Below are 25,868 nucleotides of genomic sequence, written 5' to 3' on the forward strand. Positions count from 1 at the left end.
ACTTGGGTTCCAACACCACCTCTGACACTTACTAGCTCTATGCCCTTGGGCCTCGTTTTCTTCACTGGCAGAATTAGGGGTTTGGACTCAATGGTCTCAAAGGTCTTTTTCAAACTTGACTCTCAAACTTTGTATGCTATTCCTCCCCTGATTTTTGTTGGCGTTCAGTCATTTTCAATCACGTCTAACTCTTCATGACTCCATTTGTAGTTATCTTGGCAAACAGACTGGAGTGGCTTGCCATTTCCTTCTCGAGTTCATTTTACAGATGAGGAAATTGAGGCAAACAGGGTTAATGAGATGCTTAGGATCACAAGCTAGTTGGTGTTCTGAGGCCAGATTTGAACTCAGGTTTTCCCGACTCTAGGCCTACTGTGCCACCTAGCTGCTCCATATGGAATGCTTCATGAATTTGCTTGTCATTCTGCGTAGGGGCCATGCCAATCTTCTTTGTATTGTTCCAGTTTTAGTCTGTGAGCATTACTTATCATTTATGTTACTTATTGCTTCCCCAACTCCGTCACCCCTCCTTTCGCTCTTAGATGCTCAGTACGCCACGTGGACGGTAGTGACATCTTGTAGGTATGGGATCCCAGTCCCCAAACATAAGGTTGGCTGCCTGATGTTGTCTGTCTAAGATGATGAATTGCCCAAAAGGGGACAGATTGCTAAGAAGGGGGCTTGCTAAGAGCTCATGCTACTGTCTAGAGGTTCAGAGAGGGAAAGAGTCCTCCCCAGGGTGGATCTGGAGTCAACGCTTGATCGATGCTGTCAGTGACAGAGTGAACCCACCTTTCTGGTAGCTGAAAGTTCTTATTCTAACTCTGGGTGGAGAGAGAGGTTCCTGGGCCAAAGGTCCAAAGGTGAAGAACCATTCAATCTCTGCTGAGGACTCAATGCCCAGAGCTGGGGTTATAGCTGGTTCGAATGGTTTGGACTTCTCATTGGCTCTTTAAATTCTTACCTACCTCCACGCTCAACATCTATCCTCCACTACCATCCCTTGAGAATAGATCCTAGTATCACTCTTAGAAGATTCTATGTCAAGGGTGGGAGGAAGAAATGAAGAAAGAAAGATTTGGCTTGACATGTGGAAATCCCCCAGGTCATCTCAAGTAGAGAGCCTTTCTTCTTCCCAAATCCTAAATAAAGCCCCGTCAATCAAGACCAACTAGAAATCTAGTTCCAGAGATGTAGCTATAGTCACTGAGGTCAGGCATTTAGACCAAGTGTCTCTCACAGGACCAGCATCGTAGACCTATGGCAGGTTGCTTTGAAGCAGTCATTCAATAATACCACATTGGTTCTCACTATGCAGAGAGTATGCACATACGTACATAAAATACATATATACATATATAGTAGACATTGCTGGGGAGCACAAATAAGGCAGATGACCTAAGACGTGGAATAGAATCCCTCCATACAAAAAAAAAAAATGGTCAGTGCCCCTGCTTAAATCCCTCCAGGGATGATGGTGGTGGTGGTAGTGATGATGGTGGTGATAGCTAGCATTTAAAGTTTACAAAGTGGTTTGTACATACATGCATACATACATACACACATATATGCGTACATACATACATGCACATATACATACATGCATTATACACAATGTGTATATATACATACGTGTACACACATATACGTACATGCATGCACACATACATACATGCACACATACATACATTATATATAACATATACATATATGCACACACATACATACATATATACGCACACACACATGCATATATACACATATACATTATATATAATGCATATGCACACATATGCACACATACATACACATACATATATACGTATGTACATACATATATACATACATGCATGCACATATACACACATAATAGATAATGTATATATACACATATGCCCACACATATATACACACATACATAGATACGCACATACATGCACATATACATACGTACATTATATACAATGTGTATATATACACACACACACACACACACACACATATATGCGCACACACATACGCACACACACACAAACAAACACACATATAAATTTGATCCTCAAAATAGCCCCGGGATGTAGGTGCTACTACACCCATTTTAAAGGTAAGGAAACTGAGGCTGAGAGAATTTAAGTGGTTTGGTCTAAGTAAGCGCCGGAGGCAGGATTAGAACCCATGCCTTCCAGATTATTGACTGTATTCCCTAGCTGCCTCAGAAATAAATACCACTTCTCCAAAAGGAGCCCAATCAATTTTGGAATAACTTTAATTGTGGGGAAATGTTTCCTTACACTATACTGCTCTCTGAGGCAGTCAGGTGGTACAGAGGATAGGACCCTTGGCTTGGAGTCAGGAAGACCCGAGTTCAAAGCTGACCTCAGACACTTACTGGCCACATGACCCTGGGCGAGTCACTTAACCTCTGTGTATCTCAGTTTCCTCACCTCTAAAACAGGGATAGTGACAGTACCTAGCTCCTGGGGTTGTCCTGAGGATCGAGTGAGATGATCACTGTAAAGCACTCAGCAGAGTGCCTGGCACCTATGGGGCGCGATGGAAGTGTCAGCTATCGTCATTAACCTGCCTTGCTGCGACGTCTACCTGCTGCTCCTAGTTTTACTTCTCTTTACTCCTCTCTCAAGGAGAACAGATCAGATCCCTCATCTGTACAAAAGGCCGCCATATACTGAAGAGGGGCATCATGATCTCCGCTGAATTCCCTCCTCATCCTGTGTAGAGTCTGCTCTCCTCAGGCTAAACACCCCCAGATCCTTCAATCAATCCTCATATTTTAATAAACTTGAGGCTTTTACTGTCCTAACTGCCCTCCCCTGTATGCTCTCTAGCTTTTCAATGCTTTTCCTAAAATGAGACACTCGGAACTGAACACAGTACCCAGGTGCGGTCTGAACACCATGGACAATCATCTTACTCCTGGAGACCATGACTCAGTTGTATTAGCTCTTTGGGCTACATAATGTTGATTCATACTAAACTTGTAGTCCACCTAAACCCCCAGATTATTTTCTGATGAATTTCTCAGTCTAACCGTGTCTTCTTCATAACGTACTTATAAAACCAACTTTTTCAACCTAATTATAAGAACCTTACATTTATTCACATTAAATTTCATCTCCTCAGTTTTGGCCAAATATTCTGGCCTGTCAAGAGTTTTTGAGATCCTCAATCTGTCATCCCAGGCGCTACCTATCTATGATTTTCTACAGTCTAAACCTCCTCAGTTCCTTCCACTAACTCCCGTGTGGAATAGTCTCTGCCATGGACCACAGTTATTAGTCTTTCCCCATTTGGACAATTTATTATTTTAGACAGATAATGTCAGGCAGCCCACCTTATGTTTGGAGACTGAGATCCCACATGTGTAAGATGCTGCCACCATCCGTGTGGTGCCTAAGCCTGAGCTGAGGCAGCAGTGCTGGAGAAGCGTTCGGTGACCTGGCTGAGACAAACACCTTAGCTGAAAGCTTTGGCTTCTCACCCTTTTGGTCGCCCTTCACTGGGTGACCTCCTACCTTTACCTTTCCATTTCCACCAATTATTGTTGTACTTTCTGAAACAGATCAGACCAAGGCAGAGGACGGTAAACCACCACACCTCTAATTCTGAACGCTACAGCACAAAATTTACGTGGTCCTAATGTGAGAAACAGTAAAAACAGTTTCTCACATCCCTCCTTGCTCCAGGATCTGCAAGCAAGACAGGGAAGGAGGGGGTCAGTGCTGCACAACAGGAGAGCATATAATGGCCTCGCTGGACTGACCCTGGTCATCTTTACTCCGGCAGGCTCCCAGATCCCTCCATTCTGCTCAGGAAGGTCAGAGTTGAAGGAGTCAGGCACCCGAGGCTCTGTCGATTGCTTCATATCCACCTACTGAGTTTGGCTCATCCCTTCTATAGGGGAGAAATAGTGGCTAGGGTGGCACAGATGGGGTGGCAGATGGGAAGTGAAAGCGTAACATAAAGTTACCCAGGATAAAAACTATTCATGTGCAAAATTCATATGTTCCTATGCAGGGAAACTTAATGAAATCAATTGCAAAATGAACCAGTGGCACATGACGGGTAAACTGCCTCTGGCCTGGAAGCTGGCAAACCTAAGAGTGGTAATGGACCATCTGGGAGTGGGGGCAGGGGATTGAAGGAGGAACAGCAGAGGACAGAATAGGATGGAAAGAGACAGTAGACACACGGGACAGTGAGAGAGAGAGAAGAAGGAGAGACTGTGGGAGAGGTACAAAGAAACATAGAAATCGAGAAGAGAGCTAAGTGAGATCCCAAGAGAGACATTCAACGTAAGGTAGAAAAGACATAGTGAGAAGTAGAGAGACCAAGACACATGGACAGAGAGAGAAAGAAAGAGAGAGAGAGAGAGGGAGAGAGAGAGAGAGAGAGAGAGAGAGAGAGAGAGAGAGAGAGAGAGAGAGAGACAGAGACAGAGACAGAGAGAGACAGACAGACAGATAGAGAGGAAAGACAGTGGGTGGGCTGCTCTCCTTCCTGATATTTTAGAACACTGTGGCCTTGTTTTCAGGGTTTGTCTGCTCTGAGAAGCTTGGAAAGACTTGGAGAATTATTAGGTATAATGAAAGAGCTTCTATAAAGTGCCACCTCTACCCAGGGTGATTTTATAGTCATTCGGTAATTGGGTATCACACAGCAACAGGGCCGTGTGAAGCTTCAAACCAAAGGCCTACTGCAGAGTCCTCAGAAATAATTTCAAGAGAGGCAGTGGGAGAGCATCTGCCCACATGTTCCTCTCCCCACAGCTAAGTCGGTGTGCTCCTTTCCCCACTAACTGGCCACGTTTACAACTTCAGCTCAGGAAACCAACCTGGGGTGGCCTTGGGTAGCCTTCCTGACTCCATCAGTCGAAGCTAGATTAGGTGTGACTCAGGGGCCAGGCATCTATTCCCAATAAGTCTTTGGTCTAGTTCTCCAGAACTGGAATCTTATCTGCCCTCTACCAGCCACTGGCTCCCCTGGACTCCTCTGTGCCATAGTTGTGGACTCTGAGGCTCCCAATGGGGACTGGGGCATGTTCTCTCCTTCAGGGTGAGCTAGGTTAAAAGGCTGAACTTAGGAACCATGAATGCGGCCCACCTGAGCAGCAGATCAGGACTGCTGAGCTAGCAGGACCACAGGGACAGAGGGGACCACTGGGCACCATCTCTACTGCCCCACACACAGTTTCACTCTTCTCAAGTTCCCTATTGTAGTCAGGAGTGTGTATTATTAGTTCCTTTTTTAGGCCCCTCTTTCTTAAATTGTACTACTTTGCTTCCTGGCATAGAATGTAAGCTTCTTGAGGGGAGGGACATTTCATTTTTGTCCTTGCATCTCCACAGTCTAGCATGGTACTTAATGCATAGTAGGTACTTAATTAATCCTTCCTGATTGATTGAGAAAGCCCAGGCCTACAGCAGCTACAGCTATGGGTTAAATTGGGTCTCTATTTTGGATGTTTCTGGACTCAGTATCTAAATGGGGGAGAGGGGAAAGGGAGGGGCCTAAACTCAGACTTACAAATACTTGTTACTTCACAATTTTTTAAAAATGGTCAATTTCTTGATATAGTGATAGCCTTCCTTTCTACCATTAATGTCTTAGACCCTAGTTATGCAAGACATAATGCTGTCTGACAGATCAGGTCAATCCTCTCCCAAGTACAAGCTGAATGTGATTTAAAAAAAAAAAAGCAAAACAGTTTTCCTACACCTCATTCCTCACCGTATCACCCACTCTTCACTGACCTCCTGGCTGATACATGAACAAAACATTCCATTCCTGAGCTCTGGGTATTTTCTCTGACTGTCCCTCATGCCCAGAATGCTCTCCCTCCTCATCTCTCTGCCTCCTGGCCTCCTTTAAGTCTCAGCTAAAATCCCTCCTTCTACAGGAAGCCTTTCCTGATCCCTCTTAGTTCTAATCCCTTCCCTTGGTTGATTATCCCCAACTTACTCTGTCTATAGATTATACACAGTCGTTTACATGTTGTCACCCCTTCAGATTGTGAGCTCTTGGAGGGCAGGGACCATCTTTTGCCTTTCTCTGTATACCCAGCGTTTAGCACAAATCCTGACACATTAATAAATAAATAAATATTTACTGACTGACTCTTCAGCTACAGAATTGAAAAAGTACCAAGAAAACAAAAGCCCAGGGATACATAGAAAAATACATGGTGAGAGCTCTAACTTCTAGCTTTAAACATACATATACTCAGAAAACTCCTATCAGCCCTGTATCTCTATTTCCTTGGAACAATGCTTTCAAATCTGGTTATATCCAAATCATATCTTGATAAGAACAGATTTCCCCTTCCCTCTCAACAGACCAGAACAGAACAGTATGTTTCTCCTTTTAACTTTTTCTGACACATCAGGAAAGAAGAGTCAAAAGCAGAGCTTCTATTGATGGCAAATTTCCTTTTAAAATGTTTCTTCACTGATTTTTTTTTGTTATTTTAAAAGGGTAATCTGCTTTGATACAGAGGAGAAAGCCTCGCTGATGGGTAGAGCTTAGCCCCAGTTAAAAAAAAACCCCACAAACTTTGAGAGGCAATGGCATCACCATGGAAGTCTGTGGTCTAGTAAGTTCCTAGGACAAAGGACAAAGGACAAAGAAAATATATGTAGGTAATGCTAGAAACTAAAGACGTGAAGTCAATCATAGCAGTCTTGTTGATGAGGTTTGGGGGAGACTGGGAAGAAAAAGAAAGGGAATGTTCCATGAAACATAGATTTTTAAAAAAGAAATTCTCATAGGTCTGAGTAGGCTTTGGTATGCTCCTTCTTGAAGGACAGTAAATGGGTCAGGTGCTATAGAGGTACCTGGCATTGGAATTGTCTGTCTATGACTGTGATACTTATACCAATCTTCCACCTCCAAAATGGGAAGTTAACTGCCATAGTATGATTCATTCTTGTTCTAGCATCATTTGAAGTGTTGTATTTCTGCTACAGAGACTATCCAATGAAAACTAAAGACAACACCAAGCACCTCACTTTGCGAGAAAGTCTTTAGTGGAACATGGATAATTAGCTTTTTTTCCCCTTAATGAGCAAAGCAAAACAAGAGAAGGAAAGGGGGGAGAGAGAGAGAGAGAGAGAGAGAGAGAGAGAGAGAAGTGAGAGAGAGAGAGGAGAGAGAAGTGAGAGAGAGAGGAGAGAGAAGTGAGAGAGAGAGAGAGAGAGAGAGCATAGAAGGGGGACAGAGAAAAAAGCGAGAGAGATGGAGAGAAACCACTACTGTAGGCTGGCCTCTGTCCTGGGTCAGAGCCACCTATTGATCTATCCAATCTTCCATCAATCAACTTATCTATCTATCCTATCCCATCCATCCATCCATCCATGCATCCATCCATCCATTCATCCATCAACATACCTGATGGGATAGTCAGCAGCACTGAGGTTAATGAAGAAGTCCCATGGCCAGTCTGTCATCTCCATCAAGTCCCGCATGCTCTGGAGGTAGGTGGATAAAAGACTGGCACCTCCCCAGATGGTGGCCATTCTCCACGAGGTCACACGCACATTTTGGTACTGTCCAGCAAACTGGAGCACTTGTCGATGCAGATAATTGGACCTCTTTTTCAAGAAGAAAAAAAGAACTATATTCAGCAGTGTATAAAACACATTGACATAACTTTCACGTCTTCCATTTCTTTTTAGCACATTGGACTTCCAAAATATCTGATTTTTCCAATCAATGAATTCCAGCTTAGAGTCCTTAACGAGGTTAAACTGTAACTAGGCCCCAAGGTACAGAGAATTTAGAATAAAACCTAGAAATTTAGTCAATAAATATATGATAACCCTCCTGGAGTGTGGAGTCTTACCAGCCTTCCTGGCTCCTCCTAAAGGTCTGCTAAGAGGCAGGTACCCTCAGAGCAGGTTAATTAGAACATTCCAACCACCCCTTTTAGTTCCTGACTTCTTATAACAATGCCAGTTCTGATGCACATGACTTAGCTAGATATTTCCACAAAACATGAGACAAAGAGGCATATAAGCAAAATGAACAAAACACATTTTCAAGATTCCCCTCTCTCAATATTTAATAGGATCTACGTTATAGGCCAAATGTTACAGATGGAGAAAGGAGAGTGGCTTTTACTATGGGCAACCTTCTTGATGGGAGGAACAGGTATGTGATAGATAGGGTGTCACAAACAGATAGACTGGCAGATGGTAAAACAGAAAATTTTTAACAGGTGATATATTACCTTGTCAACGTGGATATAATAAAAATGGTCCTTATGGTAAATAGCCTTAAACATGCGCTGGAGCTGCCGAGATGCGCGGCCGTGTACCACTAAGACAAAGGCGATCCTGACAGGGTTGGCAGGCATGTACTCCACGGAATCCTCATCCCACCGCACATTGTTGTTGGCTTTGCCTGTAAGGAAATCCAAAAGATCACAGATGTGGATGTGTCCACAGGACTGTAGAAATCTGGGGGCCTACAGAGGATTTTCTTCCCCTAGATCATCTGATCAAAGAACACTTGAGTTAGGTACCTTAAAAGTCACCTGGGGTGTAACAGGCTGAAGACTAGACTTTAGGAGAGGTGGAATGTAGTCCTATTTCTTTTTTTGTTCTTGATAATTTTTAATTCCAAATTCTCTCCCTTCCCTTCCCTCACCCATTGAGAAGGCAAGAAATACACATTATACATATGAAGTCATATAAATATATTTTCACATTAGCCATGTGAAAAAAAAAGAAAAATTAAGTAAAAGAAAATAAGCTTTCGTGTGTACTCGGAGTTCATCAGTTCTTTCTTTGGAGGTGTATGGCATTTTTCATCATGAGTTTTTTGGAATTGTCCTGGATCATTATATTAATCAGAGCAGCTAAGTCTTACACAGCTGATCGTCATTACAATATTGCTGCTACTGGGCATGATCTTCTCCTGGTTCTGCTCACTTCACTTTACATCAGCTCATGTAAGTCTTCCCAGGCTTTGATGAAACCATTCCCTTCATACTTTCTTACAGCACAGTAACAGTACTTTAACACAATCATATAATGCAGCTTACACAGCCATTCCCCAATTGATGAGAATCCCTTCAGTTTCCAGCTCTTTGCCACCACAAAAAGCTGCTATAAATATTTTTGTACGTATGGACATTTACCTTTTTTAAAAATTTCTTTGGGCTACGGACCTAGTAGTAGCATTGCTGGGTCAAAAGATATGCAGAGTTTTCTAGACCTTTGGGCATAGTTCCAATTACTCTGTAGGATGGTTGGATCAGTTCACAACTCCACCAACAGTGTATTAGTGTCCCTATTTTTCCACATCTCCTCCAGCATTTGCCATTTTTTCCTTTCTGCCATGTTAGCCTATCTGATAGGTATCTCAGAGGTATTGTAATTGGCATTTCTCTATCCAGTCCCAGGTCTGCCATTTATTAGCTGTATGTGACTTTGAGCAAGTTGTTTTATCACACTGAGTTTCAATTTCTTTATCTGTAAAATAATGATGTTGTACTATCAGACATTCCCAAACTTATTTGGCCTACCACCCCCTTTTAAAAAAATTATCTGGTGCCCTCTGGAAATCTACTTTCTTTAATGCTTTACCTTTTTATTTTTTTAAATTTTCATCATTTCAAACTACTAGCATCCCCTTGGATAGTTCCAGTGCCCCCGGGGGCAGTATTACCCACTTTGGAACCTCTCTAAAGTTCCTTAAAGCTTGTATTTTTTATGCTTCTAGGAAATGTCCAAGATCAGCCTGAAAACCTGCTCACTGATCTTTAAATCAGCTTCAAAATGTCCCTACCCCAACTCTCCTCATCCCTACAAAGGTCACAGTGATGGCACCTCTGATGGAAAAGCACCATGTTTGTCCAATTCACTCTACTTCCACTGCTTAGCTTGGTTTTCATTGAATCCGATCTAATCTCTTCCAGGCCCTGAGAAAGTAGGGCTCCCACATCTTCCCAGCTTCTGAACTCTCGCTCAGATTATCCATACTGTCTATCCTGTCATAAGTTGTTTTGGTTATAACAGATCTGGGTCATCTGGGAAGCACACAGTGATTGTCCCACTCCACTTGCTCTCTCACCTTTTTTTAAAAATTAATAGCAGACAAACAGCAGGCTCCATGATACTTAAACAATAACTGAGGTAGTAAAAATCATATTTTCCTCCAAAATGCATTTTTAAAATGATGACAATTTTTGCAATTTTTATTTGTATGCCCCAAATCTCCCTATCACAAAGTCCTTCTATCACCTCATAAAATCGTTCATTATTAATGTTACTGAGTTTCTTAGAGAAAATCCATTTCTTAACTGATAATATTTTGAAGCTTCGAGAGTTACTATTCTTGCCTGAGGCACTGTGGGGCAAATTCAGTTTAATTAACGTTGAATGAATTCCATGCAAAGCGATGTGCTGGATACCAATACAAAGAGGCCATTGCCTACCTTCCAGTAGTTTATAATCTAATCTAATAGTGGAGATTAAGTATTATAATGACAATATGATATTAATAACGATAACATATCCAGTCCAGTCTGATCCAGTTCAATCCAATGCTCATTTACTAGGTGTTTGTTACCTGGACAGTTTGTGCCTCTCTTTATATCACCTCAGTATCTCCCTTCAACCAGCATGCAGAGTGAACACATATGCGCACACTCATGTGCACACACACACTCTCTCTCTGTCCCTCCCTCCCTCTCTCTCTCTCTCTCTCTCTCTCTCTCTCTCTCTCTCTCTCTCTCTCCCTCTCTCTCTCTCTGTGCTTACAGCTAGTAAATGCTTAATATATGCCTGTTGATTGACTGGGGATTTTTTTTTTAAATAGGGATGTGGAATCCTAACACTCATCGTGCCTCTCCCTAAAGGTCTGCTAAGAAGCCTTGAATCAGGCTAATTTGAACATTCCAATTGGCCCTTTATTACTTGACTTTTTATAATAATGCCAGTTCAGGTGCACACTGAAAGCTACAATGACTATTTCTTGTGATTTGATTGCTGTAGGGAGTTCTCTGTGAACATCTTCCTCTAACATTAAGATGAGCTCCTTCTCTGCAAGTCTTTGAGAAGTGTCTGGGGGCAATGAGATGTTTAAGTGACTTGCCCAGGGACACACAGATAGAACATGTCAAGGGCAAGCCTTGAGCTGAGGTCTCCTTCATACTAAAGCCACCTTTCTACCTATTACACCATGCTGCCACATAAGTTCTTGGAATTTATTTTATATATTTTTTGGAGGCAATCAGTATTAAATGACTTGCTCAGGGTCACACAGCTAGGGATGGGGTGCTTGGGTGCCTGTGTTTGGATCCCAATTTCAAAATTACATTTCTCCCTAGCTGCAAAACCCTATCCCTGTCAGCTTCTCCCCAGCCCAAGGACACTATGCCTAGTAATTACTTATGAGTGGGCCCCGGCAAAACACTTATCTCTCTCTCTGCCAGAGTAACAAACTGCACCAATAGAATTATTAGTTTGACCTGGCTTTGTACTAGCTCATAATGACATTCTGTGTCATGCTGGGTACACAAGACATAATAGTCAACAACTATAGTAATCTACTATTTGATAAATCCAAAGACTCCAGTTTCTGGGATGAGAACTCACTATTTAACGAAAACTGCTAGGAAAACTGGAAAATAGTATGGCAGAAAGTAGGAATAGACACATCTTACACCCTATGCCAAGATAAAGTCCAAATGGGTATATAATTTAGATATAAAGGCTCATACTATAAGGAAACTAGGAGAGCAAGGGATAGTTTACCTGTCAGATCTATGGAGACAGGAAGAATTTATGACCAAAGAAGAGATGGAGAACATTATGAAATGCAAAATGATGATTTTGATTACATTAAATTGAAAACATTTTGTACAAAAAAAGCCAATGCAACCAAGATTAGAAGGGAAGCAGAAAGCTGGGAAATTTTTTTTTTTACAATCAATGTCTCTGATAAAGGCCTCATTTCTCAAATATATAGGGAAATAAGTCAAGTTTATAAGAAAACAAGTCATTCCCCAATTGATAAATGGTCAAAGTATATGAATAGGCAGTTTTCAGAGGAGGAAAATAAAGCTATCTATAGTCATATAAAAATGTTCTAAATCACTATTGATTAGAGAAATGCAAACCAAAATAACTCTGAGATACCACCTCATACCTATCAGATTAGCTAACATGACAAAAGAGGAAAATGATAAATGTTGGAGAAGACATGGGAAAATTGGAACACTAATGCACTGTTGGTTGAGTCGTGAACTGATCCAATCATTCTGGAGAGCAGTTTGGAACTATGTCCAAAGGGCTATAAAACTGTGCATAGCCTTTGACCCAGAAATACCACTTCTGGGTCCATATCCTAAAGAGATCAGAAAAATGGGAAAAGGACTCACATGTACAAAAATATTTATAGCAGTTCTTTTTGTGATGGCAGAGAATTGGAAATTGAGGGGATGTCCATCAATTGGGGAATAGCTGAACAAGTTGTGGTATTTGAATGTAATGGAATACTATTGTGCTATAAGAAATGAGGAGCAAGCAGAACTCAGAAAATCCTAGAAAGACTCATATGAATTGATGCTGAGTGAAATAAGCAGAACCAGGAGACCATTGTACACAGTAACAGCCATAATGTGCCATGACTGACTTTGATAGACTTGGCTCTTCTCAGCAATACAAGGATCCTTGTAAGACAACTCCAAAAGGCTCATGCTGGAAAATGCTATCTACATCCAGAGAAAGAACACTGGAGTCTAAATGCAGATGGAAGTGTACTGTTTGCTCTCTTTTTCTTTTGTTGTTTTGTTTTATTTCGTTTCTTCTCTCTTGTGGTTCCTCCCTTTGGTTCTAATTCTTCTTTAAGTTGTGACTAATGTGAAATATGATTAATATGAATGCATAAGTAGAGCCTACATGCTGTCTTGGGGTGGGGGGAGGAGAGGGAAGAAAAGAAAATTAAAAACTTAAAATCTAATGGAAGTGAATGTTGGAAATTAAAAATAAATAAATTATAAAAAAAGAAAAGGAAAGAGACAAAGAAATGGTCTCTTGCAGGTATAGATCTTAACACACCAAGGCATGGCAGAGAGGGTCCTAGACTTGGAATCAGGAAAACTGGCATTCAAATCTAGTTTAATTCTTAATGGTTTGACCGTTGAACAAGCCGTTTCATCTCTATTCAGGCACTTAGGAATTATCTACTAAGTTATGAAGAGGTTGGCATCTATTTCAGTAGGAGGTGGGGATGGGGGAAGGTCTCCTACGTCAAGGAAATAACAGATCATATTTTTACACAGGGCCTAGTGTGTAGCAGGCACTTAAGAATTGCTGATTGCTCCACAAGCGTTTGCTCAACCCCTAACACCAGAGCTCAACAATTGCTCCTTAAACCACACCGGCTCCCAGTATAGCATGCTTTTGCTACTCCTCGGTGCTCTCCCATAAACCAAGAAAAATTGCCTTCTGTGCCATTTGCACTAAACCAAAATTAATCACAAATGTGAGGGAGACACTCAATCCACGAGTCCTCTGTATCAACAAAGGCCTCTTACTCTACTTATGCGGCCACAAGGCTTTCTCCAGCTAACATCCAAATAGCAGAGTCCTTTCTGACGGTTACAAAGCAGCGGATTGTCAGTGCTTTTGAAACTGGACACTCTGAAGGTAGGGGTTGCAAATGTGGCTTTTAGGAATGAGGAGTTTCCCCAAATTAGCTGAGATACCTTGGGTAGTATTTTCCCTCATCTGTAAATTTGGAACCGAAGTACTTAGCTCTCTTCCTCCCCCTCCTCCTTCTCCTCCTCCTTCTCCTCCTCCTCCTCTTCCTCCTTCTCCATCATCATCACCACATTAGCTAGCATTTACACATCATTTTGAAGTTTTCAAAGCCTGTGAATGCAATAAAACTGGCTTTGAAAAGTAAAACGCATTCTACAAATATTGCCACTGATAATCCAAAGGGAAAAGGCTTGCAGATTCTCATCTGCTGGCTCGGGTCTGTGTATTCCTTAAAAACCAACCAAACAGAAAATCCTGAATACCCACAGGTTAGGAAGGTACTCCATCCCCACAAGGGAACGTTAGTTTTAAGAAAGTTACAAGCAAGTTGGGGAGACAATATTTGGGAAACAATAGCGAATAAAGATAAAGACTGCAGAAGACAAGGAGGAAGGGGCCTAGGGGGCCTGAGTGATGGTTCAAATCCTTCCTCCGCTACTTACTAGCTGAATGACTCTGCTCAAGTCACTTAACCTCTGTCTGTCCTAGTCTCCCCATTTATAAAATGGAGATCCTAACAGCATGTACTTCACGGGTTATGGTGAGGGTCAGATCTAGCTGTGGGCTACACTCATGCTAGCTATTATGATTCCTGAATCCAATAACAGCTAACATTTACGTAGCACTCACTGTGTGCCGGGCTCCGTGCTAACTGCTTTATGGTGATTATTTCACTGGATCCTCGTTACCCTGAGAGGTAGGCGCATTTATGAATGACGGAGCAAAGGCTGCGGCTTACTCAGGGTCAAACAGCTCCTGGGCGTCTGAGGTTGGATCTGAGCTCAGGCCCAGCCCTTGATCCACTCACTGCACCACCAGCTGCTTCTGTCGGACAGTCTGGGCTGGGATTCACTGCCCTCTGCCTCACTTTTCTCACCTGCACAATGACGGCAGTGTTGGGCCAACAACAACATTCTCTGGCTCTCTGTGGTCGCCTCTTTTTTTATACCAGCCAAATGATTTTCTGTAGTCATGATCCCTGCTCACATCGGTGAAACATGATTCAGATCAACAAGGAGCTTTCTTCAAATAGCCCTGTGAGGTCCATAGTGCAGGTCCCTTCGTCGTGCAGATGAGGAAACTAAGGCACAGAGAAAGGCTGCGGCCCGTTCACGCGTACGTAGCCAAATAAGCATCGGAGCCGGGACGCACTCCAGGAGGTCAGGGACCTCAGCGCCTTTTTCTGAGCATCGGAGGCTTTTTCTGAAGGGCCTGTCAAACGCCCAATTAACCCTAGGGAACTGCTGCTGCTGTTAAACCAATACTGTCAGGCCATTTTCAGTTTGATTTAATGAGAAAGGTGGGAGAGGAGGAAGAGTATAGTAAACGAAATTAAGCTGGTAGGGGGAGGTAGAGAAAAGATTTAATGTTTGAATTTCTGAGAAAGATAGGATAGAACTTAGAGTCAGGATAACAGAGATGGCCTAAGCCAGCAAGATCTAGGGAATACAGACCACTCAAAATGAGTGAATTTCTCTAAATTGCTAGAGATGTCCCCTGCCTTGTCTTGGTACTCACCAACCTATACAAAGTTGGATAACTCTGGCTATCATGCTTAGTGCTTATCAATTCTCATTCTGCTCTTTCTAGGCATGTAACAACAAAATATTCCACTGGGCTTCTAGAGGAATTCCACCCCAGCTGCTTAATCAGAGGTCGCTGTACTATGTACAAAACATTGCATACCCTTTGATCCATCAATACCACGTTGAAGTCTGGAGAGACGAAAGAAAGAAGAAAAGATCCTTTATAAACAAACCTATTTATAGCAGTTCTTTTTGTGGTGGCAAAAAACTGGACACTAAAGGGATGGCCCTCAATTGGGGTGGGGATAAATAAGCTGTGTTATAAGTCCTCAAATTTTGTAAGAAATGAGGAAATAGATGATTTCAAAGAGACACGGAAAGATTGAAATGAAGTGATGCAGAAGGAAGTCAGAAGAACTATTTACACTATAACATCGATACTGTAAGAATGAACCATTTTTAGGACTTTTACAAACTGACGAAGACTGAAATAATCAGAATGAGGAAAACAATTTACACAATGAGGAGACTGGAAAGACAAATAACTTGGAAATCTGTAGGAACTCGATCAATATAATGCTCATCTTTGGTTCTGGAAGATAAATGATGAAACATGCTATCCATTTCCTGAACAGAGCTGATAGATTTAGGATGTAATAGAATGATATATATGTATATACCTACAGATGGTGTAGAATATGTATATATATTATACACATATATATATATATTTATATGTATACAGCCAAGGAGGATTTTTATTTTGCTTAACTATGCATTTTTATAAGCATTTTTTTCTTTTCTCCTTTTCCTCAGTGGAGTGAGCAGTAGAAAATAGAGGAAGTAAATTTTTGTTAATTAAAAAAACTATTTAATAAAGAGGGGGCGGAGCAACAGATGTGAATGTTGCATCCATTTTTAGATAAGGTCCCTCTATTACTAGTTTTGTTTAATTACTTTGTTTTGTTAAAAGAGACCTCACAGTAATAGGGTATGTGTGTGTGTGTGTGTGTGTGCGCGCGCGTGCATGTGTGTGTATGTGTAACTATAAATATTTGTAATGTTAAAAACAAATCAATAAAACTTTTTTAAAAGCTCATTTTCAGGCTTTCCACTTAGCTGTAGGTATACTGACCCACCCCAAGGTAATTCACTAAATAAAATAAAGTCAGAGAAAATTTGGCCATCTCTTAGAACAGCACTCTATATTTCTAGGGTGGTTTGATGGGCATATTGTTCAACAGAGGTGTGCAGCTGCAGAAAGGCTGTACGTATTCTGCTGTGCCCAGAAGCGATGGCTTTGTCTCTAAAATGTTTGACTGAAAAGCTCAAGAGGTCGATCCATTCAGCCTTCCAAATCTGCTTTGACACTGTACCCTAAAGTCTGGGGGTGGGAGTAGGGTCTCTATATCTGACTTGTGACTGAAACATTCTCTCTCTTCCCCTCCCCCCCTTCCTATGAGAATGTAATATCCCCGAGAAGACCTTGCTTTTCTATCTATTTTTATCCCTATAACATAGTACAGTGCTTTACACATAAACACTTAATAAATGTTCTTTTTCTCTTTTTTCCCTTCTTCCTTCCTTCCTTTTTCTTTCTCAGACTCCTCCGACACTCAATTTCAAAGGACCACACCTTCTGAAATGCCAGGTCAATCCGCTGGCATAAAGAGAGAAGTCTTGGGAATTTCCCATACAGCTCTTTCCTCAACTGTTTATTGATGCTCCGGTGGTGGAGGACAAGGTGGAGGTGGGAGCAGGGCTGAGTCCAAAGATCTATATACAGATTCTGGTCCTGCATTATTATCTGTGTGACCTTGGACAAGTTTCTTTACTTCTCGGTTTCTTTCTCTCTAAGATGAGGGGACTCGGCTAGATGATCTCTGATGACCCTTTCAGCTCTGAATCTTATGGTATCTCTTGCCGAATCATATCAGGACTTTACTATAGGCCAATGGTTCTCAAAGTGTGGTCTGGGGACCCCTGCAGATTCCCAAAACCCTTTTAAGGGGTAAGGTCAAAACTATTTACATAACAATATTAAGACATTTTAATTTCTAATCCAGTAAATATCAACAGATGCAACCTACACAGACAAAAGGCTCCTTGGGGGTCCTCAATAATTTTTAAGAGTGAAAAAGGACCCAGACACAAAAAGTTTGAGAACCACTGGTACAGGCCTAGCTATACTGCAAAGGTGTGGTTTGGACCTCAATATATCCAAATTCATGTTAAAAATGAGCCGTGGTATAAAGAGACTCTACTTAACTAACCACAAACATTAAAATTAGGGAACTGTGGCCATAGTGTTTGTGATGACTGTAGCTGGCCCTAAAAACAGCCCTGGGTGGCTGTTGGCAAGCCATGTTTTAGGGCGGACACAGGGAGATGAATGCTGATTTCATATCTGGTATTTCAATGTCTCCAGGCAGCTGGGATCTATTTCCAAGGTTGGGTTTCCTTGTCTTACCCACACAGTAAGCTTCATTGCTCTTGGGAATATCCATCCGAAGGACACAAGTCCCTCTTGAACAAGACCAGATGACTGACCAGTTAATTGGTCAATCAACAAGCACTCATAAAGCATTTACTATGTGCCAGACAATGTAGTAAGTGCTGGGCAAGTAAAGAAAGACCAAAGTACGGTCCATGCCATCAAGGATCTCTATCCATGTTCTAGGGCAGTGGTTCCTAAAGTGTGGTCTGGGACCCTTTTAGGAGGTCCACGGGGTAATTTTATATATTAAGATATTTTAATTTTTAAGTTGTAAATACTGACAGATATAGCCAAGGGCATGCCAGAGGCAGCTCTAGCCAGGTCAGTGACTGTTCAATTTTCCAGATGAGCATTTGCATCTTAGAATTCAGCAAATGTGACAAGGAGGAGTTTTGTTGATTATGTAGACTTAAGAAAATGATGGAGAAAATGTTAATATTGCAAATTAAACTTAATGGAGGAGACAGAAGAAAACTTCAGAAGAAAGATCCAAGCAGCTGTGGGGCCAGGGAAAGGACTCCTGCACATGAGATGATCTTTGAAGGAATCTAGGGAAGCCGAGAGGCAGAAGGGAGGAGACGGGGCATTGCAGGCATGGGCAAAAAGGACCGGAGTCATGTATAAGAAAAAGCAAATAGACTAGAGTCCAGCTAAATCATAGAGGACAAGAAAGGAAGTAAAGTACAAGAAGATTGGAGAGGGAGGAGACTGTGAATGACTTGAAATGTCCAACCAAGGACTTTGGATTTGATCCTGGAGGTAACAGAGAGTCACTGTGCGGTGACATGATCAGACAGCCAAGGCAGACACAACTACTCACTAATGTCACGGAGACACAACCACCACTATGACTAAGGCTGGATTTATAAGTCTATGTTGGAACATTCAATAGGTACAAGAAGAAATATCCTGCTACCAAAAAAAAAAAGTTCCTCTCTGTCTTTTATGATATCTTAAATTCTACCATTGAACAGTCATTTCTTTGGATTTTGGAGGCTCTTCAATATCCAAAATGGAAATGAAAATGGGAAAAAGGCATTGTATCTGAAGTATAAGAATCTAGATTCAAATTCTCCTTTCCTAGGTAACCTTGGTTAAGTCACTTCATGCCTCAGTTGTCTTCTCTGTAAAATAAGGGACCTGCGTTAGATGCGTTCTAAGGTTGTTGTTTTAGGTTAATGGATGTTAAAAGCAGGGGTCCTAGGGAATGGCATATGAATAGGTATCTAGGGAACGCAGAAAAGGGAAAGAAGAATACCAGAAGGTGGGCAAGGTGGGTAGGGTGGTTTAGTTTTGTTTGGGGTCAGTCCTACGGAGCTCTCAATTCATGTAGACCCATGAAAGAGGCCAACGGGTGTTCCAACACTGAGGGACTGGTGACTAGATAAACACCATGAAATGCTTCGGGTGATTCTGATACCTCTCATAAGACCACAGCTCAGCTAGAGGCCAGAAGCTGCTTCTCCAAGGAAAGGAAAGGGAACAAATATTTACCAAGAGGCCGCTATTTGCCAGGGACTGTGCTAAGTGTTTTACAAATATTATCTCACCTGATCTTCACAACAACTTTGTGAGACAGATGCGATTACTAGCCCCATTTCACAGTTGAGGAAGACAGAGGTGAAGTGACTTCCCCAGGGTCACACAGCTAGTGAGTACCTGAAATTGGATTTGAACTCAGGACTTTCTGACTCCACGCCCAGTGTTCTTTCCACCTAGTTGCCTTGTGTACCAAGTATTACACTGCACTGCTAAAGTTCAGGTTTAGAAATGAAACGGATATTTAGTCCTACCATGAACATGTATCATTTCCTAGCTTTTTTTAGCTACTTACATCCTTCAGAAACAAAGCCAATAAAAATGAGCTTTTTTGTGTGTGTTGCAGGAATCTCCCAGATCGTTCTGTTTAACCCCAGTTCATCTGTCACATAAGGAAATGAGTTCAGAGAGAAGTGACTCATCCGCAGCAACAGCCAAAAGCAGTATGGCCTAGTGGATAGAGCGCTATGCTTGGCGTCAGGGCGACTCTCCTCAGACACGTGCTAGCTGTGTGACTATGGCAAGTCATGTAACCAGTCAAAACTTCATCCCTGATCTGGAAAATACGGAAAATAATAACAGCTCCCTTAGGTGAGGAGCAAACTGATCGTACCCGCAGGGCACACTGCCACCTTTGGCACTATATAAATACAATGCATGATTATTTTAGAGGAGGAAGTGGGTCCGCAGCTTCGGATTTGCAAGGCAAAGCTTGAGTCCAGAAATCAAGGGCCTCAGTGACCTCTAGGCCCACACCAACACGGCTAGTAAGAATGCAGAATAAACAGAACAGCGAGGGGTGAGGCTCTCTCAGGCAAATCTGTGGGCCCTTCGGGAAATCACATACCGTGGGATGCCTTTTCTCTCATTGGATAGAGCGCTGTGCCTGTGGTCAGGAAGACCTGAGTTCAAATCTAGCCTCAGACTCTTACTAGATGAGTGATCCTGGGTGAGTCATTTAACCTCTGTCCTCCTCAGTTTCCTTAAGTGTGAAATGAGGCTGATAACAGCACCTACCTCATGAATGGATCGCATGATATAGTATTTTAAAGAGCTTAGCCCAGTGCTGGTCACACAGCACTGAATAACTGCTTCTTTCTTCTTCTTTCTTTCCTTTCCCTCTTCCTCTAGTTCTATACACAGGAAGTCAAGCTGAAATGATCACTGAAGAAGGAGCAAAGTCCTCCAGGGACAACATGTAGTCTAAAGGCATGAGAATGAGGATGAACCATCCCATCTACGTGATTCTGGTGGGCATTCATGGGCTATGGTACAATGGAAGGAGTATTAGATGTAGAGCTTTTTAGGTCTGAACCCCCTAATCTGATAATTACTAGCTGTGTAACTGCGGGTTCCTCATGTTCACTTCTTGGAGACTCAGTTTCCTCTCTGGGACTGAGACTTGGCCCACCTACTATTCAAAGTACTATAAAAATATGATGTATTTTTAGACAGCTAGAGATTGTGATGCCCCTGTCTCATCTCCTCCACCCAAGTCACAGCAGTTGGAAGGAACCAATTCTTCCCTCCTCTCTTTAGAACAAAAGTTCTTCACAATTTTTATGTGTATCTTGGACCCCTTTCACAGTCTGGTGAAACCAGTGGATCCCTTCTCAGAATAATATTTCTAAATGTATAAAATGAAATCCACAAGATTACAAATAAAACCAATTACATAGAAATAGTAGTCAATGTACATGTATAACCTATATCGGATTGCTTGCCGTCTTGGGGAGGGGCAAAGGGAGGGAGGGAGGAAAAAATTGGAACTCAAAAATCTTATTAAAAAATGAGTGTTGAACATAACCTTCACATGTAATTAGAAAAAAATAAAAATATTCTTTACATAAGAAGAAATAGCAATCAAATATTAAAAACAAAAAGTTTACAGACCTCAGATTAAGAACTCCTGCTTTATAAGATTTTGAGTTGTCCAGGTTAATTTGCATAACCCAGCTCAGCTGCCTTCAGAGGAAGACAGGAGATAGAAAGACACATGGAAAGGGGATAGAAGACCCCCCCAAAAGACTCAATGGTGCTAATATAAGGGTCTCACCAGCTAATGAGTTAAATGGCATAGACTCTCTGTGAGTTGACTGGTAGTGGAAAACAAAGAGTCATTTGCTCTACCCAAGAAATATGGATTTCCACAGACCCCTGAAGAGACCCTTTGTGTAAAAGGTTGGTCTATGAAACCCAGGGATTCAAAAAACTGAAATAAAATAAAACCCTCAAAAGGTTTAGATAGGTCAGAGAGAGTCTGTCTTTAGAGACACGAAAATCACCTTCTCTATCATGATAAGTTCCCAGGGTCATGTTGCAAAGGTTTGGTTATTCAAAAGCTTCTCCATGTAAAGCAAATAACTCATACCATCTTCAAGGGCAGAGCTGAAGATAACAGGGTGCAGCAAGACAGAGCCGAGCAGAGTGGCCATGGTGAGTAGTAACCGTGGCACCTGGTGGGAACGGAGAGCAGTATAGTCGTAGAGGGGACCAAATAGAGAAGATCCGATAGCAAAAGAACAGGTTTGTATAGAGCACCAATGTAGAAGAGAGAAGCCCAGCCCTACCCTTCACTGGGGCCACACTCAGATCAGCACAATACAGTTCCCTGGAGGTGGGGAGTTGAGAGTATCTCTTGATTCTCTTACATGCTCATGTGTTATGAGCCCCTTTTGGGTCTTTTGCTGTGTAAATAAAACTGTTTCATATTTCAAAGTCTCATAATTTTGAGTGCTACTAAGGGAGTACTGATGACTACCCTTAGAAGAATGTCAGACACTGAAGATCCAAGTTTTTATCTGAGGGAATAAGCTAATGAAATGAATAGTTCTCAAAAAGTACCCAGACCTTTCATGTTAGTCAGGATCTTCTGATACTAGGGTTACAATTGAGTCTAATATCTCTCTGTCTGACCGTATGTGTATCTATGTATCTCTGTCAATAGATATCTGTATCTATTGACAGATATTTAGATTTATGTATCTCTATGTTAATAGATACAAATAAGAACTGATGCAAAGTGAAGTGAGCAGAACCAGCAAACAATTTGCAGAGTGACAACATTGTAAAGACAATCAACTGTGAAAGACTTAGTAACTAATTAATACACTGATCCTTCACAGTTCCAAAGGACTCATGACGAAAAACTGCTACCTGCCTCCAGACAGAAATGGTGGGTTTAGAATGTAGATCAAAGCATGTTTTTTTCCTCTTTGTTCTATTTTTTTTGAATAAGGCTAATGCAGAAATAAGTTTTGTGTGACTTCATATGTATTATGGGTATTTTATTTCTTTTCAATGGATGGAGGGAGAGAGTTTAGAACTGAAAATAAAGATAAAATTGAATATAAAAATAGATATAGGTATGTATCTATATCTATTACAGATATCAACATACGTAGTTAATAAATAATAGATATCTAGCTAGAGGAGTATCATTGGAAGAAGCCATTTCCTCCTCTTTCTCACTGCTCCATCTCTGAGTATTGCCCCTTTCTTTAGTGGAAAGAATATGGGCTTTAGCAGCAGAGGGCCTGGGTTCAAAGCCAGGTCCTCTTTATTACCTGTGTGACATTAGGCAAACTATTTTATCTTTCTAGTTTCCCTAACTGCAAAATGAAGAGGTTGGGCTGGATGACCTTTAATGGATGACCTTACAATTCCCAGCTACTAAATATGGGTCTATTTGTTGGCAGGCAGTAAACAACTGAAAAACAATGACAAAATCTGTTTAGAGAAAAAGACTTGGCTCCATTCCTCTCTTTCTTGCCCCTGCTCCAGGCTTTTACTCTCTTTCTATACAACTGGTAGAGGCAACTCTCCAAGACTTGGGTTTCCAAGTCTGTTTGGTGGTGGGTTTCCAACACTGAGTCCCTATAATGATGAAATAATGCATCTTTCTTCTACTAAAATATCAAATCCATAGATGTAGCCAAAGTGTTTGCACACAGCAGGGCACTATTTATTTTAACACTAGCTGTTTATTGTAACACCTGTGTGCTATATGTATGCAGATGGATGTGGTAAAGACGGGATGGATCATAGAACAGATAGAGACTATTATTTCCAAGATGTGCCTGTAGTTGGGATGTCTTTTTAACACTGTTATCTCAGCACCTAGCCCTTATTCTCAGCAAGTTCTCCCCTTAAAGTTGCCACTTTCTCTTCTTTCCATCACCAGCATATCAGGGCTTTGGTTGTTGAGGAAATGTGCAAAGGAAAGATGGTTCAGTATTCCCCATCACAGTGATGTCCTGTAATTATATATCTCTATCTATCTATCTATCTATCTATCTATCTATCTATCTATCTATCTATCTATATGTATATATATATCTATATCTATATAAGTACTTTGGAGAAAGGACCAGTTGTCATTAGTGATTGCCTTTAAAAGTGTGGGGAGCAGAGGAATGAGTGGTGTTTTTGTGAGGTGGGAAAGACAAACACAGTACATTGGTGGAGTGCGCCCTGGAAGGAAGTCAAGGCTGTGTCATTCATTCTTGTTTGATCTTTGCCAAATCACACTGACCAGACAGCACCTGCTTCTTCATCCATGTGGAGAGAGTAATCCTTGTCCCCTGCCCACATCACAGGGCAATTCTGAAGATAAGCAAAAAAAGACTTTGACATATTTCATGAGTAACCAAGTACTGGGGAGTGACTTATGGTCCAACATGAGCAAAGAAGGAAGGCTTAGCAGCCTGACAGGCACCCTCTACTCCCCCCGCCCCCAACACAAGGCACAAGCCCTCTGAGAAGAAAAATGTTTTAAGAAACTCTGCTCCCAACTGGGAGTTGGGACGGAGGACCTCTTTGGTTCATGTAGTACACCTCTCTGCTTCTCATCAGGCTCCCACGAAAGTTTATCTGGAATACGAGTGAATATCAGAATTCTATTTTTGTCTTAAAATGTTTATGATGTCTTTCGCTTTTACATTATCTTCGTTTCCACTACTTTTCCCCTTCCTATGCCCAGAAAGCCATCTTATAGAGCAAAGAACTAAACAGAGAAGAAAAGATAAAACAACAGCCCATCGATGTGGTCTGACAGCATATAGAATGTTTTGTATCCATACTCTGCCACCTCTACAAAGAAAGGAGAGATGCACATTTTCTCATCTCTTCTTTGGGGACAATCTTGGTAATTTTAATTACATGATATTTAGTATTTTAAATATAGGTATATATATATACACATATGAAATGCATATTTATGTACATATATGTTTTTCTAATTGTTTCTAAGTGAACACTCGTTTACGGAACCCGGTTTTTTAATTGCCACACAGATGGAACTTTACAAGAGCCATTTGTCTCTCTCTGAGGGGAAAGGATCACCTGTTCTAGGGATGCTCCCCGTATAGCACTCTTGGTTCACCAGTGACTGAACATTTTTTCACTGTTTTGTACCAGCACTTGGAAAATGTCTCCTTCCACCCCTAAGCTCTCAGGAAATTTCCCTGCTCAGTGATTTCTTCCTTCCCCCTCTTCCCCTTTCAAGTCTGAAGTTATTAAACCACAACCCATGGCTGAACTGTCTTACAGATTTTATTGTACAGAGCCCTGGGATATTTTAATGATGCACACTGCTCAGTAAATGGATACTGTTAGGATAGATATTGATGGCATATGGCACAACTCACTGCAATTCATTGGGTCCCATCTACTGTGCCTTTTCAATAGCAAATCTTAAAATGCCAGCCACAAGTGAGCATCCAGCCTGTCACCATGCACATGTTGGTATCTTTTACATTTTTATTCTTAACAGGAGTATATAGAGCTGCCCAGTTACAAAGTACCTTACACTCAGGATCTCACTGGACCATCAAGGCAACCCTGTGAGGTAGGTAGTAGGTTTGTTTGTTTGTTTTTTTTTTTTGAAAATCGGTGATCAGATTTGCAGATCAGTGTAGTAAGCTTCCTATTGAGGAAAATCCTTCTACCAATGTAGAACAGCCACTTCTTCGCAACTTAGAGTCTTAAAGAGTTTCTTGGAGGCATTGAGAGTTTAAATGATTTGTCTAGAGTCACACAGCTCGTCTGTGTCAGAGGCAAGGCTTGAACCCAGGTCTGAGGCCAGGTCTCTATCACCTACCTCATGTAGCCTCTTACAATGTAAGCAATATTATGAGGCATAGAGAGGTGAAGTATCTTGCTCAAAGTCACACAGTTCATGAGGGGCTGTGTTGAGCCTCAAGCACTGGTCTTTGGACTCCAAGTTCAGTGCTCTTTCTATCATCTTAGGCTGTTTCTAAATTAAAAGGTCACTCAGTTTTAGACCTGGCAGTATAGAACTGTAAGCAGTTTGTGAATCTTAAGTTTTAACTTGAAAGACCTTCTTTCTCCACTCCACCCCCACCTTTTTTTTCTCTCTTGGCCTTTAAAAAATGCTGATTGCTTTTCACCTTTCTTTATTCCCTGACACCCTGCCCTCCCTACCCCCCATTTTCATTTCTGTCTTATCTTTCCCTTTCTTGAAATTACTTCCAGGCCTAATAAAGAACAGGACCTAAA

The 25,868-nt window shown here is 41.5% G+C and overlaps 1 protein-coding gene and 1 pseudogene across 1 annotated transcript in view; both read right to left on the minus strand.

Annotated features, from left to right (window-relative positions):
* Positions 1-25,868, minus strand: part of XYLT1 (xylosyltransferase 1) — a 232,411-nt gene that overhangs the window by 114,975 nt on the left and 91,568 nt on the right. Inside the window, exons 3-4 of the mRNA XM_036741727.1 lie at positions 8,246-8,418; positions 7,405-7,607 (exon numbers count right to left, since the gene is read on the minus strand). Coding sequence (XP_036597622.1) covers positions 7,405-7,607; positions 8,246-8,418 — 376 coding nt within the window. The remainder of the gene's footprint in view (positions 1-7,404; positions 7,608-8,245; positions 8,419-25,868) is intronic.
* On the minus strand, positions 389-489 carry LOC118835059 (annotated as a pseudogene).

The sequence above is a fragment of the Trichosurus vulpecula genome, chromosome 1 (genome assembly GCF_011100635.1).
Source record: "Trichosurus vulpecula isolate mTriVul1 chromosome 1, mTriVul1.pri, whole genome shotgun sequence".
NCBI classification, from domain to species: Eukaryota; Metazoa; Chordata; class Mammalia; order Diprotodontia; family Phalangeridae; genus Trichosurus; species Trichosurus vulpecula.